The sequence below is a fragment of the Eriocheir sinensis genome, chromosome 3, assembly GCF_024679095.1.
Source record: "Eriocheir sinensis breed Jianghai 21 chromosome 3, ASM2467909v1, whole genome shotgun sequence".
Classification (NCBI taxonomy): Eukaryota; Metazoa; Arthropoda; class Malacostraca; order Decapoda; family Varunidae; genus Eriocheir; species Eriocheir sinensis.
Window position 1 is genome coordinate 3646658 of NC_066511.1, and position 17018 is coordinate 3663675.

The 17018-nt window shown below is 40.5% G+C and overlaps 1 protein-coding gene across 2 annotated transcripts in view; it reads right to left on the minus strand.

Moving 5' to 3' along the window:
• Positions 1–17018, minus strand: part of LOC127003753 (solute carrier family 15 member 2-like) — a 114977-nt gene that overhangs the window by 69715 nt on the left and 28244 nt on the right. The window contains exons 1-7 of one of the 2 annotated variants that reach the window (XM_050870759.1): positions 16419–17018; positions 15404–15465; positions 7784–7862; positions 7492–7633; positions 7172–7267; positions 4395–4538; positions 2167–2294 (exon numbers count right to left, since the gene is read on the minus strand). The exon at positions 16419–17018 is cut by the window's right edge and continues 202 nt beyond it. In XM_050870759.1, coding sequence (XP_050726716.1) covers positions 2167–2294; positions 4395–4538; positions 7172–7267; positions 7492–7633; positions 7784–7862; positions 15404–15465; positions 16419–16554 — 787 coding nt within the window. In that variant the 5' untranslated portion in view covers positions 16555–17018. The remainder of the gene's footprint in view (positions 1–2166; positions 2295–4394; positions 4539–7171; positions 7268–7491; positions 7634–7783; positions 7863–15403; positions 15466–16418) is intronic. The other variant, XM_050870767.1, reaches the window with a different exon arrangement.

Here is a 17018-nt window from a genome sequence, read left to right on the forward strand (position 1 = left end):
CTATGCAGGTAATATATGTTGAATCAGTCTCACGGAGTAATCGCCAGTTTGACACAAAGTCGTTCCAGCGATATCCCATGATTCTGCATAGACATTTATTACCAAAGGCATCAATCCATCTCTCCAAGTCCCCATTTAGTGTCCATGTCCCACAACCATAGAGTAGAGTAAGACAGAGAGCACAAGGGACCTGAAGATCCGGACCTTTCTCTTTCTGCACAGGTATCGACAACACCATATACTCATGTTGAGTGAGTCCATAACACCGTGGGCCAGCCCAATCCGCCATAAGACTTCCTGGCGAGACTCATCGTTGTTATGAACTACGCTACCAAGATATCTGAAACTTTCTGAGATCTCAACGTCCTTGCCACATACAAGAACAGACTGTACTGCTTCATCTAACAAGCCTCCAAACACCTGTACCTTGGTCTTGGCCCAGGAGACCTGAAGTCCCAAGGGCTTCGCCTCTTCATGCAGTGCCTCGAGAGCCATCACCAAAACCTCCAGCAACTCCACCTGGATTAATGCATCATCAGCAAAAACAAGGTCAGTGACCCTGGTATTGCCAATGGATGCTCCGCAAAGACTGGACGGCCGCCATCTAAAAATATCTAGTCTTGGGACACGTTGCCAACTTGTTGGCAGTCAGTATCCCGCCAACATCCCGACAACGTGTTAGCCAATATTTCTGAGCCAACAGTCCTCACGAACATCCTTCATTAGACGAAGACTGTCGTCATGACAGTCCCTCATTATTTTTAAGTAGTCGGCACCGACGACTGTGCTGACAAGAAACGGTCAAAATTTAAAAAAATGGCCCTGACAGTTTTTATGATTGTCTCAAGACAGGCCAAGACGGTTTGGGGACAGTCTTGACGATTGTCCCCGACCTCCCTCAGACTTCAATCTGAAATGACTGTTGGGCCAGATTGTTGTTGACTCTTGCCGTGGAAGTTTAACATGGAATACTTTTTAGCACTAGCCCTCATGACCTCACGCTTCCCTCCCGATGTCCGCTCAGCATCTGGCAAGCGTTTCTAGACCTCTTTCAGGACATGTGCGACCTTTTCACATTAACATCCAAGACTTCGTGAACACAGGAGTCGTGGGTTGTCGTGGCCCAGAGTTGGCACAGTGTGAAGGGGGCTTTATTCAATTAGTCTTAGTAATCTTTCATATTGGGGAAGAAATATGACGGATGGAACTATATGAAATCTTTAAAAGGCCGTATCTCTGAAAAAAAAAATTGCATTAGTGAATTTGCAGAAAATCTAAAATCAGTCAGATTTACTTGGGACTAACAGGTATATTGTTTTGATATTATCTAGGGACGAGTGAATTGCTATTAACGAAAATGTAAACAGTTTTTTAAATAATAGGAGAAAATCGCCGCAAAACTCGATTTTGTGTGACGTCATGCATACGCGATTTAATGGCACAGCTTCATTTCATTAATTATCTGTGGGGAATTTTACAAATAATAAGAGGCAGGGAAACCCTCCCCTATCCACATCAGGACATTTGAATACAATTTTATTTTATTTTTTGACATATTTTGACTTAGGACCAATTCGACTTATGACCAGCCTGTCGGTCCCCAACCCCGTCATAACTTGAGGATTACTTGTAGTCACATAGTAGACGTGCCTATTGTACTTATATACACCAACCACAAGCATGGTTACTGCAAAAATGAAGGTGTATGGGGTGGCAGCGGGGTGTGCTCTGAGCCACAAGTGCATTTGGCTGGCCACAAAAGTGCTCAAGAAAATGGTCAGATACCCAAATTTCAACATGATAATATCCATGGGCTACCCTGCAGATATTCAAAGCCGTGGATGATAAATCCACGGATGTTGAGGTTTGACTGTACATTTCCCAAAAGCAACTACAATTAGTGGTGCATCTTACCATTTATAAGATCTTTGCTACTACTACTACAACTACTATACCACTACTACTACTACTACTACTACTACTACTACTACTACTACTACTACTATTAAGAATAACAATTATAATAATAATAATAATAGTAATAATAATAATAATAATAATAATAATAATAATAATAATAATAATAATAATAATAATAATAATAATAATAATAATACCACAATTTGAATGTGCAACAAAATTTAAGAATATAAAAAGAGTACTCACCCACAGCAACCAACATCAGAATTGCAGGTACACCAAATGCAAGAGAGTAACAGTCTTCGCCAAAGCAAGAGACATCATCTCTCAGGATTGGTGTGACAAAGGTGGACAGCAATGACCCAGCATTAATACTGCAAATGATGGCAAAAATTACATTCTATAAAAGTTTCATCAGTAGCTGTCTTAATTACTTATTATGCAAAACCTTATCTATTCTTAAATAAAAAGAGTGACCCCACTAAGATTGCCAGTTTACAGCATACTGTTGATCTGTTTAAAGTGTCAGAAATATTTTTTTTCATTTCTTAGTTTCTTTGCCTTATTTGGTGCATTATTCCCATATTTACAGGAAATATCTATAATTTCATTTCTTATCAGTATTACGACCTAAAATATCTTGCAAAGCTCTTATCGTTGTCTCCTTTAATTCAAAGAAACAAAATGAGATATATAATCTCCCATAATTTAGACACATGTTTTAGACTATTTAAAAGTATAATTGCCCCTGAATGATTTTGAACCAACAAATTTTGGTCAGATGTCAAACACACTTCACACTTGTTTATATATTACCACTAACATATATATATATATATCATATATATATATATATATATATATATATATATATATTATATATATATATATATATATATATATATATATATATATATATATATATATATATATATATATATATATATATATATATATATATATATATATATATATATATATATATATATATATATATATATATATATATATATATATATATATATATATATATATATATATATATATATATATATATATATATATATATATATATATATATATATATATATATATATATATTTTTTAAAGGAGACAGCTCAAGGGCACAAAAGTAAACATTAATCCCAAAAGAATCCAAAGAGGTGGCGAAAGATAAGTCAGTTTCGGGAGGAGAGGTGTCCTGATACCTCCTCTTGAAAGAGTTCAAGTCGTAGGCAGGAGGAAATACAGATGAAGGAAGATTGTTCCAGAGTTTACCAGCGTGAGGGAAGAAAGAGTGAAGATGCTGGTTAACTCTTGCATAAGGGGTTTGGACAGTATAGGGATGAGCATGAGTAGAAAGGGGGGGAGGCATGCAGTTAGCAAGTTCAGAAGAGCAGTCAGCGTGGAAATATCGATAGAAGATAGAAAGAGAGGCAACATTGCGGCGGAATTTAAGAGGTAGAAGACTATCAGTATGAGGAGGAGAGCTGATGAGACGAAGAGCCTTTGCCCACTCTGTCCAGAAGAGCTGTGTGTGGAGCCCCCACACATGAGATGCATACTCCGGACAAGGCCCCTGTATATGGACAGCAACTGTGCAGGGGAGAAGAACTGGCGGAGACGGTACAGAACGCCCAGCCTCGAGGAAGCTGATTTAGTAAGAGATGAGATATGAAGTTTCCAGTTGAGATTTTGAGTTAAGGATAGACCGAGGATGTTTAGTGTTGAGGAAGGTAATAGCTGGGTGTTGTCAAAGAATAGGGGATAGTTGTTTGGAAGATTGTGTCGAGTGGATAGGTGGAGAAACTGTGTTTTTGAGGCGTTGAAGGACACCAGGTTCTTCTTTCGGAAATAATAGTAAGGTCTGAGGCTTCTGCAGCCTCCAGCCTTGAGTCGTTAAGTTCCTGAAGGGTGGGTCTTCTATTAAAAGAAGTTGAATAATGCAGTGGAATCATCGGAATGGATAGGACAGTTCGTTTTGGAAAGAAGATCATCAATGAACAACAGAAAAGAGTGGGAGATAGGACAGAACCTGTGGGACACCACTGTTAATAGATTTAGAAGAACAGTGACCGTCTACCACGGCAGAAATAGAAAGGTCAGAAAGTAAACTGGAGATAAAGGTACAGAGAGAAGGATAGAAACCGTAGGAGGGTAGTTTAGAAAGCAAAGATTTGTGCCAGACCCTATCAAAAGCTTTTGATATGTCCAGCGCAATAGCACAAGTTTCACCGAAACGGTTAAGAGAGGATGACCAAGAGTCAGTTAAGAAGGCTAGGAGATCACCAGTGAACCCATACTGGCGATCAGATAGAAGGTCAGAAGTGGAAAGGTGCTTTTGAATCTTACGGTTATATATATATATATATCTATATATATATATTTATATATATATATATATTTATATATATATATATATATATATATATATATATATATGGGGAGGGGGGTAACTCACTACTATATCTTACCTAAAGTAGAAGACGAAGAAAAATTGAGAGAGTTGCCGCTCCTGCTGAGGCAGCACGAACTGGTCTCCTCCAAAAGCTGAAACGCATGGTTTGATGCCTCCTGTTCCCAAGGCTATCAGGAACAACCCAGTGAAGGACAGGACTCTGAAATGTGAATCACAAAGTGTGAGCGTGTCTGTGTGTGTGTGTGTGTGTGTGTGTGTATATATATGTATATATATATATATATATATATATATATATATATATATATATATATATATATATATATATATATATATATATATATATATATATATATATATCATCATCATCATCACCATCATCATTTCGTTTAACATCCGTTTTCACTCTTCCTGAGCGGTTGGACACTTAAAGGCTCTCCTCCATTCTACTCTGTCTTCTGCCCGATCCTCATCCAATCCCATCAATGCCAAGTCTTCCTTTATGCACCTCCACGTTTTCCTAGGTCTACCAACTGGTCTCCTTCCTTCTACCTCTAATCTCTCCAAAACTCCCACCACTGTATCCTCCCTTGCTCTCTTCACATGTCCAAACCATCGGAGTCTTTCCCTTCTGAGCACTGTTTCCAGGTCCTCTACTCCACATCTGTTAGCTACATCTGCACTGGGCACCCTATCTTGCCACCTAATCCCCGCCATATACCTTGGCACTCTGCAATCACTTGCTCTCAATACCTCCATCAATTTTCTAGTTAGAGTCCATGTTTCTGCTCCATACAACATCACTGATCTAATACATACTTGGTACACCCCTGCTCTGCTCTTTAGAGGGATGCTATGATTTGTGAGTAGACTAGCCACCTCCCTCCACTTTAACCATGCTGCCGCCACTCTCGCTCTCACTGTTCTCTGCACTCCCGCCACACAGTCCAGAACATCTCCCAAATAAAAGAAATGTTCTACCTCATCCAACTTTCCTCCATTCACCTGTAGTTCATCCCTCTCAGTTTCTTGTCCTTGCTGTCTCCTTCCACAAGCTGGGCATGTAAAATTCTGCACTTCTCTTACATTTCTAAGGCCTGACCATCTAAGGTGGCACCACTGCCTGCAACATAATTATGCACAAGACTGAATTTACACCTACTCCCTTTCCACAGCTTCCACGTGGATATTTTCCTGATTTAATCTTTTCTCTTGCTTCATTTCCAGTCACCATGTATTTTGTTTTTTCCATATTAATTTTCAAACTTCTCTCTGCCATTCTTTCCTTCCATTTATTAAACTTTTCTTTCACTTTTTCTGCTGTCTCTGCATTTACTACCAAGTCATCTGCATACAGCATTCCCATGGTGCCTCTCCTCCTGCTTCCTTTGTTGCCTCCTCCATTACTGCATGTTATAAACAAGAGCGGGCTAAGGGCAGATCCCTGGTGAACCCTCACTCCAATTTCGAACTCATTTGATGTTCCCTTAATTCCCACCACTGTTTTCATTCTCGATTTTGTACCTTCATATAGTCCCATCACCGATTCAACCAATCTTTCTGGTACTCTGCCTTCTCAATGCCCATCTTATCATTTCCCTTGGTACTCTGTCAAGTGCCTTCTCTAGATCTAAAATAACATGATACAATCTCCTTCTCTTCTCCATAAACCCTTCCTGAAGCCCTCTCATAGTATATATTGCTTCAGTTGTTGATCTCCCAGGGCAAAAGCCAAACCGAGATTTATCGATTCTTATTATCCTTCTCAGCCTCTTCTCCAGGACTTTTTCATATACCTTCATGCCATGCTCCAGTAACCTTATCCCCCTATAGTTACCACATTTGAAGGCATCTCCTTTCCCATTAAAAATGGGTATAGTGTAGCTTCCTTTCCAGTCTTCTGGTATCTCTCCCTTTTTTAATACATTGTTTAACACTCTTGTCAATTCCACCACTCCTTCCTTTCCTTCTGCTTTTATTAAATCTACTGTTAGGCCTGAAGGTCCTGCTGCTCTACCATTTTTCATTTCCTTAAGTGCTTCTTTCACTTCCTCTTCTGTAATTTTTTCTTGAGGGCCTTCTACTTTTTCAGTTTCATTTATCGTATATTCATTTTCCTCATATAAGAGTTCATTGAAATATTTACTCCATCTTTCCAATATCATTTCTTTTTCCACCATGATGTTCCCTCCATCTTTTACAAACATTGCCCCAACTACATCACCTCTTTCTCTTTTCATTTGTTGCAATTTTAACCATCTCATTTTTTAAATTTCTCCCTTCTTTCTCCCTCACCCACTCTTCTGTTGCTTTCTTCTTTGCCTTCGCTACCACTTTTCTTGCCGTTTTCTTCTTTTCTTTAAACACCTCTCTATCTTCCTCCTCTTTTGTCTTCTGCCATTTCTTGTATGCCTCCTTCTTTTCCTTGATGGCCTGCTGCACTATTTCATTCCAGCACCATGTCTCTCATTCCTTTCTTCTAATTCATTTTGTTTCACCACACACTTCTCTCTCTGCTTCCATGATATTTTCTTTCACACACACACACACACACATATATATATATATATATATATATATATATATATATATATATATATATATATATATATATATATATATATATATATATATATATATATATAGATATATATATATATATATATATATATATATATATGAATTATTTGATCAATGGTTATGATAATATATTTTTGTATCACGAATACTGTACAGGAATGAAAACTTTGACATCAATGAAGCCCTTGGAAAAAAATATCAATACCAGTGGGTTGTAAACCGTTAATTTTGAGGGTAGAGTCCATTACTCACTTTTGTAATGTCAAGTCGGTAACCATGGGAGTAATTGCTGACATGGAGAGGACAGTGTTTCCAAGTACGTAGATGATAGATATGTAGAATATCGTCCTGTGGAGAGAATATTAAAAGTTAACAAGTAAAACAATTATGCTGATTAATTATTACATTGCATAGAGCAAAACTTTATGATATTATTTGAAATGACCTATTTTTTCTACTATTACTGACACTACAGTTTAGGGGGCTAAAACTATTCCTCAAGCACCACACCACTGCCTTGGTGGATACTCTTTCATGAGATTGACTTTTATCCGAATGAGTGCGGTGCTTACTTGAAACGACCAAGCCAGGCATCTGCTATGATTGCCCCCAGGACTGGGGTGAAGTAGCACAGCATAGACCACACATGGTAGATTACTGTGGAGGTATCATCACTGAATCTCAGCTGGTTGGTGAGGTACAGGATAAGGATGGCTGGGGAAGAAAAAATAAAATATGACTGTCTTTGACGAAAAATATTTTTTTCTTTCGTAGACATTAATGATGACCAGTAATATTCCTGGGCATTTGTGAAAAGCCACAATATTATATAAACCACAACAATGTTATTTTTAATAAACTAACCTTTCATGCCATAATATGAAAATCTTTCACAGAACTCATTGCCGACGATGAAGAACACCGACTTTGGATACTTGGCTTTCTGTGTGAAAAATAATTAGAATTCAATTCATTGAATTTCTCTCAAGTACCCATCAAACATATTACTCGTTCTTCTCCAAATTAGGATTTCAATACCCAAATTATGCTTCAATGTTGTCCTCAGAGCCACAGAGGTGTAGATTTCTCTAATGTCATAAAATCAGCTGCAATAGGGTTGTGGAACACATGGTACACTATGTAAAGCACATCTACATGTAAGTACAGTATTTTTGTATGCTGTGTTCAATCTTGTCTTTAAATATTGAAATATACTGAAATTTACTCTGTACTGACTGAAGTTACGATTTCAAATTGGTCTATTTCTTGTAATCTCTAATACACACCTGTTTCTTTAGTCATCATGTCCCATATGAGCAAAGCATTTCTGTCGATGATGCGAAGTTGAATACAAGTTTTGTGGGCACAGAAAGTAACCTTCCAACATTGGTCCTCCATCCAGCCCAGATCCTGGGCCAACATGACATCTCCACACAATGTTTTCTTAAGAAACTAGGATATAACTTGTTGTGGGTTATATGTTTTTTTTTTTTTACAGTAAAGGAAGCAGCTCAAGCAAAAAGAAAGTATAGCAAAAAAAGCCCACTAATTGCTGCTCCTATAAAAGATAAAAGTAATGAGTGGCCAATGAAGATTTCAGTTTCAGGTGGAGAGGTGTCTTGATACACTCCTCTTGAAAGAGGTCAAGTTATCGGCATGAGGAAATACAGATGAAGGAAGGCTGTTGCAGAGTTTATCAGTGTAAGGATGAAAGAATGAAGATGCTAGTTAATTCTTGCATAAGAATTTTTGATAGTATAGGGATAAGATAGAGTACAAAGTTGAGTGCAGCAGGGCTGCAGGAAGGTGGGAGGCATGCAGTAAGCAAGTTCAGAAGAGCAGTCAGCATGAAAATATTGACAGAACATAGAAAGAGAGGCAACATGGCGACGGAATTTAAGAGGTAGAAGACTGTCAGTAAGAGAAGGGGAGCTGATGAGATGAAAAGCCATTGACTTTACTCTCTCCAAGAGAGCCGTGTGTGTGGAGTCTCCCTCACACATGAGATACATACTCTGTACGAGGGTGGACAAGGCCCCTGTATATGGAAAGCATGTGTGCGGGGGATAAGAACTGGCGGAGACATACAGAACGCGCAACCTCGAGAGAGCTGATTTAGTAAGAGAGATGTTAAGTTTTCAGTTGAGATTTTGAGTGAGGGATAAGCCGAGGATGTTTATTGCAGAAGAAGGTGACAGCTGGGTGTTATCGAAGAAAAGGGGATAGGTGTTTAGAAGATTGTGTCGAGGTGATAGGTGGAGAAATTGAATTTTTGAGCCGTTGAAGGACACCAGGTTCCTCCTGCCCCACTCAGAAATGATGGTAAGGTCTGAAGTTAGGCGTTTTGTGGCCTCCAGCCTGGAATCATGTAGTTCCTGTTGGGAGGGTCTTCTATCAAAAGATGTTGAGTAGTATAAAGTAGATATCAAGTCATCGGCTTACAAGTGGATAGGATAGTTTGTTTTAGAAAGATCATCAATGAACAACAGAGAGTGGAAGATAGGACAGAGCCCTGCGGGACACCACTGTTGATAGGTTTAGGGGAAGAACAGTGGCCGTCTATCAAAGCAGAGATCGAACAGGTGGAAAGGAAACTGAAGATGAAAGTACAGAGAGAAGGATAGAATATGTAGGAGGGTAGTTTGGAAATCAAAGATTTATCCCAGACTCTATCAAAGGTTTTTGAAATGTCTAAGACAACAGCAAAAGTTTCACCGAAACAGCTAAGAGAGGATGATCAGGAGTCAGTTAAGAAAGCAAGTAGATCACCAGTAGAACACCCCTTGCAGAACTCATACTGGCGATCAAATAGAAGGTCAGAAGTGGATAGATGCTTAAGAATCTTCCGGATAAGGATTGATTCAAAAGCTTTAGAGAGACAGGATAGTAAAGCTGCTGGACGGTAGTTTGAGGAATTGGAGCAGTCACCCTCATAGCTGGGCGTTATCGCGATAATTTATCGCGATACTTTATCGCTGATAACAAAATCGGTTTATCGGCCATCCGGTAATTATTTAAAAATATATTGGTATCTTCGTTACTTTTGTAACCAAACTAGCGATAATCGCTATTTTTTCCGCCTCTGAAGAAAAAAAAAACGTTGTCTCCTCCCTAATGCGCATGCGTGGCCCGGGCACCCGGTGTTGTATGAAAAAACTTCAGGATATGAAATATCTTCGGTGTAGAGATTTCATAGTTAGATCATCAACATTAAAACAATAGGTTATTTTTTTATGTTACTCAAAAATCAATTTATTAAAGAGAAAAATCATTTAACTTTGCTCCCAAAATGATTTATTCACTGCCTCAAATTTGATATTCCATATTCGTTTGTGAGCATGCCATGGTATTGAAGACACCCGGTGTTGTGTTATTTGGTGTCCCATCGTCAAAAGCTGGCGCTTTTGTTAACAAACACTGGTCTCTCGTGAACTGCGCATGTACAGACCAGTAAGTGTAGACCTGTACAGTCTCGCAAAGCTTGTCATGAGTCATTATTCAGGGAGTGGCCAGTGGAGAGTTACCGCGGAAGTCCCCGCCATTTTGATTGAGAGAGCGGGAAGAAACACTTGAAGGCGGGAACGCGCGCCACCACAAATCATTTCGTTAATACTGCCAACGCTGAGCTATGTGTGGGCTGCATGACCCACTATGACCAATTGCATGCGTTAGGTTATTAATAAATAACAATCCATAGCCGTTAGGGCGTTTTTAGCGTAAGTGTTGCACAGAAAACGAGATGCCGTATGGCGAGAGCTGGCATCTTGACCGCGGAACCCGGCCTGAGCAGTGTGGGACGGCCGCCATCTTCCAAGCATTTCCTGCCCAGACTTCGACGCGAGCGGACGTCACCTCTCACCGTCCTCCCACAACACGTTCTCCATCGTGGGGTTTTCCTGCCTGTAGTATCCACAATTCCAGAGCGATTGTATACTCAGGTCTAGGGAAGCCCGTGGGAGGAATAAGGACTAGAGGGGCTGTGAGTCTGATAACTCAATTTTCAGTTATTTTATTTTATGTTTTTTTATTGCTGAGAATTTACGGGATTTTCGGAAGTCCAGACCTTTCAAGAACCCCACAAAGCTTTTTAACACATTAAGAGTTGCTGGAAGGCGGACTCAGACATACAGTACCACCATCCTCGCTGTTTCTAGAACGACACTCTGTACATATAAATACAACTCGTACAGAGTGTCGTTCTAGAAACAGCGGGGATGGTGGTAGCGGTACTGTATGTCTGATTCAGCCTTCCAGCAACTCTTAATTACAGTTAAAAAGCTTGTGAGAGTGTATAGGTCTACGCTTGCTGGTTTGAGCATGCGCAGTTCACGAGAGACCAGTGTTTGCAAAGAAAAGCGCCAGCTTTTGATGGTGGGGACGCCGAATAACACAACACCGGTTCAAGCGTTTCTAGTATTACCGTCCATAGGTACGTGTCAACGTGTGGTTTTCAGGTTTTGTAAGTTTTCTAAAATATATATAATGAAAATTTGAATTCATCTATGTTTTTTATTTGAAATATCAATATAGTATCGTTTTCGCCTACCGGACTTATCTCTAGCTAGTATCGGAATTGTGGATTTATATCGGGTATCGGTTATCGCCTATATTTCTGTCTCCAATTAACGAATATCGGTTATCACCGATAAGTTTTTCTATTATCAGTTATCGGGAATAAGGTTTTCTGTTATCGTGCCCAGCTATGGTCACCCTTCTTGGGCACAGGTTGAATGTAGGCGTAGTTCCAGCAGGAAGGAAAGGTAGATGTTGAAAAGCAGAGACGAAAGAGTTTGACCAGACATGGTGTCAGCACGGAAGGACAATTTTCAAGGACAATAGGAGGCACTTCATCAGGTCCATAAGCCTCCTGAGGATTGAGACCAGAGAGGGCATATAAAACGTGATTCTTAAGAATCCTAAGAACAGGCATAAAAGAGTCAGAGGGGGGATGAGTAGGAGGAAGATGCCCAGAATCGTCCAGAGTGGAGTTTTTTTTAGAAAGTTTGAGAGAAGAATTCAATCTTAGAGATAGATGAGACGGCGGTGCTGCCGTCAGGATTTGGGAGGGGAGGGAAAGATGAAGTGAAATTAGAGGAGATATTTTTGGCTAGACGCCAAAAGTCTCATGAAGAATGAAAAAAGCAAGTATTTTTCACATTTACTGTGGATAAAATAGATTTGACACGATTCCGGGCCGAAATGTAAAGATAATCAGCAGGAGTGCACTGGGCACACACAGAGGGGTATCTGAGCTAGAGGTAATAATCATTCCACGGGAAATCTGAAAGGTCGTCCCACCGAGCTGAAATAAAATGCCAGAAGCACCACCTCTTCGGTTGGTCCAGAGGCTGTACAGGAGCGATAGAACAGAATACAAAAATAAGGTTGCGATCGGGAGAGCCTAACGGAGAAAATATTTCAACAGAGAAAGACGAAGAGTTAGAAATAAGAAAACGTTCTAGCATGTTGGGCGTGTCTCCAAGACGGTCGGAAATACGTGTAGGGTGCTGAACCAACTGCTCTAGATCATTGAGGAGAGCAAAGTTGTAGGCTTGTTCACTAGGCTGGTCAGTGAAACAGGATGAAAGCAAAGCTGGTGGTGAACATTGAAATCTCATAAGATGGAGATTTCACCGAAGGGAGACTGAGTCAAGAGGTGCTCCACTTTAAAGTTCAAGTAGTCAAAGAATTTTACATAACTGGTAGGTTTAGGTGAGAGATAAGTGTGTGTGTGTGTGTGTGTGTGTGAGTAATTCACCTCTTGGTCTGCTGCGGGTCTCTCTCAAGACAGCTAGCTGTTCCCCTACAGAAGAGCACAGAGCTCATAGTACCGATCTTTGGGTGGGACTGAGAGCACTCACACACAACACACCGCGACAACGAGGTCACAACTCCTTGGCTGACGTCGCGTACGTACTCACTGCTAGGTGAACATGGGCTACACGTGAAAGAAGATAAACCCAACTTATCTTCACCCGGCTGGGGAATCGAACCCCAGTCCTTCTGGCTGTGAGGCAGACGCTCTATCCACTGAGCTACCGTGTGTGTGTGTGTGTGTGTGTGTGTGTGTGTGTGTGTGTGTGTGTGTGTATAGAGAGAGAGAGAGAGAGAGAGAGAGAGAGAGAGAGAGAGAGAGAGAGAGAGAGAGAGAGAGAGAGAGTACAGAAAGGATGAAGATTTTTGGATAAAAGACGTGAAGGTGATCCCGGGGAAGCATGCCTGCCACAACATAGACTTCTGAGTGCTGACATAGTCACGAAGATAGGGAAGAATAAGATAAAAAAAGAAAAAAGAAAGAAAAATAAAAGTGTGGAAGGAAATCAGAAGAGTTTCAACAAAGAGTGACAAGGGAATATGAGGAAAATAATGGAGGATGGGAACAATTGAAAGAAACTATCATGAAATCAAGGAGAGAAGTGTTTGGTGAAACAAAATGAATTAGAAGAAAGGAATGAGAGACATGGTGCTGGAATGAAATAGTGCAGCAGGCCATCAAGGAAAAGAAGGAGGCATACAAGAAATGGCAGAAGACAAAGGAGGAGGAAGATTGAGAAGTGTTTAAAGAAAAGAAGAAAAAGGCAAGAAAAGAGGTAGCGAAGGCAAAGAAAAAGGCAACAGAAAAGTGGGTGAGGGAGTAAGAAGGGAGAAATTAAAAAAAAAATGAGATGGTTAAAATTGCAAAACAAATGAAAAGAGAAAGAGCAGATGTAGTTGGGGCAATGTTTGTAAAAGATGAAGGAGGGAACATCATGGTGGAAAAAGAAATGATATTGGAAAGATGGAGTAAATATTTCAGTGAACTGTATGTCTGTTAAATGAGGAAAATGAATATACGATAAATGAAACTGAAAAAGTAGAAGGACCTCAAGAAAAAATTACGGAAGAGGAAGTGAAAGAAGCACTTAAGGAAATGAAAAATGGTAGAGCAGCAGGACCTTCAGGCCTAACAGTAGATTTAATAAAAGCAGAAGGAAAGGAAGGAGTGGTGGAATTGACAAGAGTGTTAAACAATGTATTAAAAAAGGGAGAGATACCAGAAGACTGGAAAGGAAGCTACACTATACCCATTTTTAAAGGGAAAGGAGATGCTTTGAAATGTGGTAACTATAGGGGGATAAGGTTACTGGAGCATGGCATGAAGGTATATGAAAAAGTCCTGGAGAAGAGGCTGAGAAGGATAATAAGAATCGATAAATGTCAGTTTGGCTTTTGCCCTGGGAGATCAACAACTGAAGCAATATATACTATGAGAGGGCTTCAGGAAGGGTTTATGGAGAAGAGAAGGAGATTGTATCATGTTATTTTAGATCTAGAGAAGGCACTTGACAGAGTACCAAGGGAAATTATAAGATGGGCATTGAGAAGGCAGAGTACCAGAAAGATTGGTTGAATCGGTGATGGGACTATATGAAGGTACAAAATCGAGAATGAAAACAGTGGTGGGAATTAAGGGAACATCAAATGAGTTCGAAATTGGAGTGAGGGTTCACCAGGGATCTGCCCTTAACCCGCTCTTGTTTATAACATGCAGTAATGGAGGAGGCAACAAAGGAAGCAAGAGGAGAGGCACCATGGGAATGCTGTATGCAGATGACTTGGTAGTAAATGCAGAGACAGCAGAAAAAGTGAAAGAAAAGTTTAATAAATGAAAGGAAGGAATGGCAGAGAGAGGTTTGAAAATTAATATGGAAAAAACAAAATACATGGTGACTGGAAATGAAGCAAAAGAAAAGATTAAATCAGGAAAATATCCACGTGGATGCTGTGGAAAGGGAGTAGGTGTAAATTCAGTCTTGTGCATAATTATGTTGCAGGCAGTGGTGCAGATGTAGCTAACAGATGTGGAGTAGAGGACCTGGAAACTGCTCAGAAGGGAAAGACTCCGATGGTTTGGTTGGACATGTGAAGAGAGCAGGGGAGGATACAGACCAGTTGGTTGACCTAGGAAAACGTGGAGAAGGTGTAGACAGGAAGACTTGGCATTGATGGGATTGGATGAGCATCTGGCAGAAGACAGAGTAGAATGGAGGAGAGTCATAAAGCGTCCAACCGCTTAGGAAAAGTGAAAACGGACGTTAAACGAAATGATGATGATGAGAGAGAGAGAGAGAGAGAGAGAGAGAGAGAGAGAGAGAGAGAGAGAGAGAGAGAGAGAGAGAGAGAGAGAGAGAGAGAGAGAGAGAGAGAGAGAGAGAGAAGTAGATAGGTAGGTAGATTGATAGATAGATAGATAAATGTGTGTGTGTGTGTGTGTGTGTGTGTGTGTGTGTGTGTGTGTGTGTGTATAGATAAATAAGATAGGGGAGTTAATGGATAATTATTTAAATTTATAGTGATAATTTTCTGTAGGAATAAGGTTTCTCCTAAAACTGCTAATTTATAACTGTCAGTTTTGAGGGAGAGAATCATTGTGGTATGACGTCATCTTACCCAAGATCCAAGCTGGCTGGCAGACTGGTCACCGTAGGCATCAGAAACACTCACCTTTTCCGTGTCCTGCTCCGGGTCGCCGTATGTCTTCTCATCGTTCCCGAGAAGCTTCGTTGCTACGAGTAGCAAGAAAAGAAAGTGATATATTATTAATGCCTCATTAACAGATAAAATGAAGTCACTTAAATCACGTACATCGTCTTCAATTTAACTGAAACATAAAAAATATGAAACATAAATATTAAAGGAGTAAAAATTTCAGAACAGAAACTATACTCTAATACTGGCTAGACCATGGAGATATCATAAGTTCATCACACCCACACATACAGCCATCCACACCCGCCCACCCACCCACACCGACTCTCCCCACAACCCCCCCACACACACACACACATGGAGCTTCGTAGGGTAACGGCCAACGCGCTCGCCTCACGACCTAGAGGTCCTGGGTTCGATTCCTGGGCAGAGCGGAGAGGAATGGGCAGTCTCCTTTAATCCCTGCCCTCTGTCCACCCACCAGTGAATGTCAAGAGAAGTGTCTCGTCTTCCGGGTGTGTGAGGGTGTGACAGCCTTACCCAGAGATCCGTCACTTGTGAGCTCGCTCAATCGGGGAGAATATTGGCTTGCGATCGCGTCTATCGCGTGGTCAGACCATAGGGAAATTACACACACACACACACACACACACACGGGAGTCGGTGGCCAATTGGTCAGCGTGCGGGTGTGGTGAGCCTGAGGACCTTGGTTCGAGTCCTACTACTTAATTCGTGCCCCCTGTCCACCCCACAGTGAACAGACATCGGGTGTGTGAGAGTGTGAGGTTTCAGCCGTACCCAGAGATCCATCCCTTCTGAGCTCCAAGTTCAGACGTGGAGGGTAACTGGCTGGCGATTGCGAGTCTATCCCGTGTCAGACCATGATGACACACACACACACACACACACACACACACACATACGCGCGCGCGCGTGTAATATGAGCTATCATAACAAAAAATGAATTATTTACTTGGTGACAAAAAAAGAGGGAGGAAGGACAGATGAGGATGAAAGAAAGAAATCTTACACTCCTGCAGCTGATCGGTAGTCCAGATCTCTTCATCCTCCTCACTTTCGTTAAAATCCACTTCGTATTCCGAAGAGGTAAAATCCCATTCCTCGCATCTGCCCTCCTCTTCAAGCAGAGGACGGTACATTGTCATTGTCGCGACAGAGAAGGTGTGGCAGAAACACTAACAAGCTCAGCGTGATGTGTAGGGGTTGGAAGGTTAGGGGATACGTGATGCGTGATGGAGGAAAAGGAGAAAATTAAGGCAACATTCTTGATAGAATGGATGCACATGCTCTTAATCAAGTTTGTTAGGCAAGAGGGGAGGGAAAGGGATGAGGAGGGCGATCATTCACCGAATTAGTACGAAATTAAGCGTTTCAAATATATTATAGTAAGAAAATTAATGACTGGTAATAATAGATCGGGAAGGCTTAATTAGATTTGCGAACAAATAGAACAGATATAAAAAAGTAATAAAAGCAGCTTCACTAAAATGTTCAAACGGAAGGGAGAAGACAGAAAACCTGAGAATTGGATATTTTGAGCTGATCATCAAATGAATTAGATTTGGACATAATTATGTAAACGTTCTTTCAGGCTCTTTAACTTTGTATG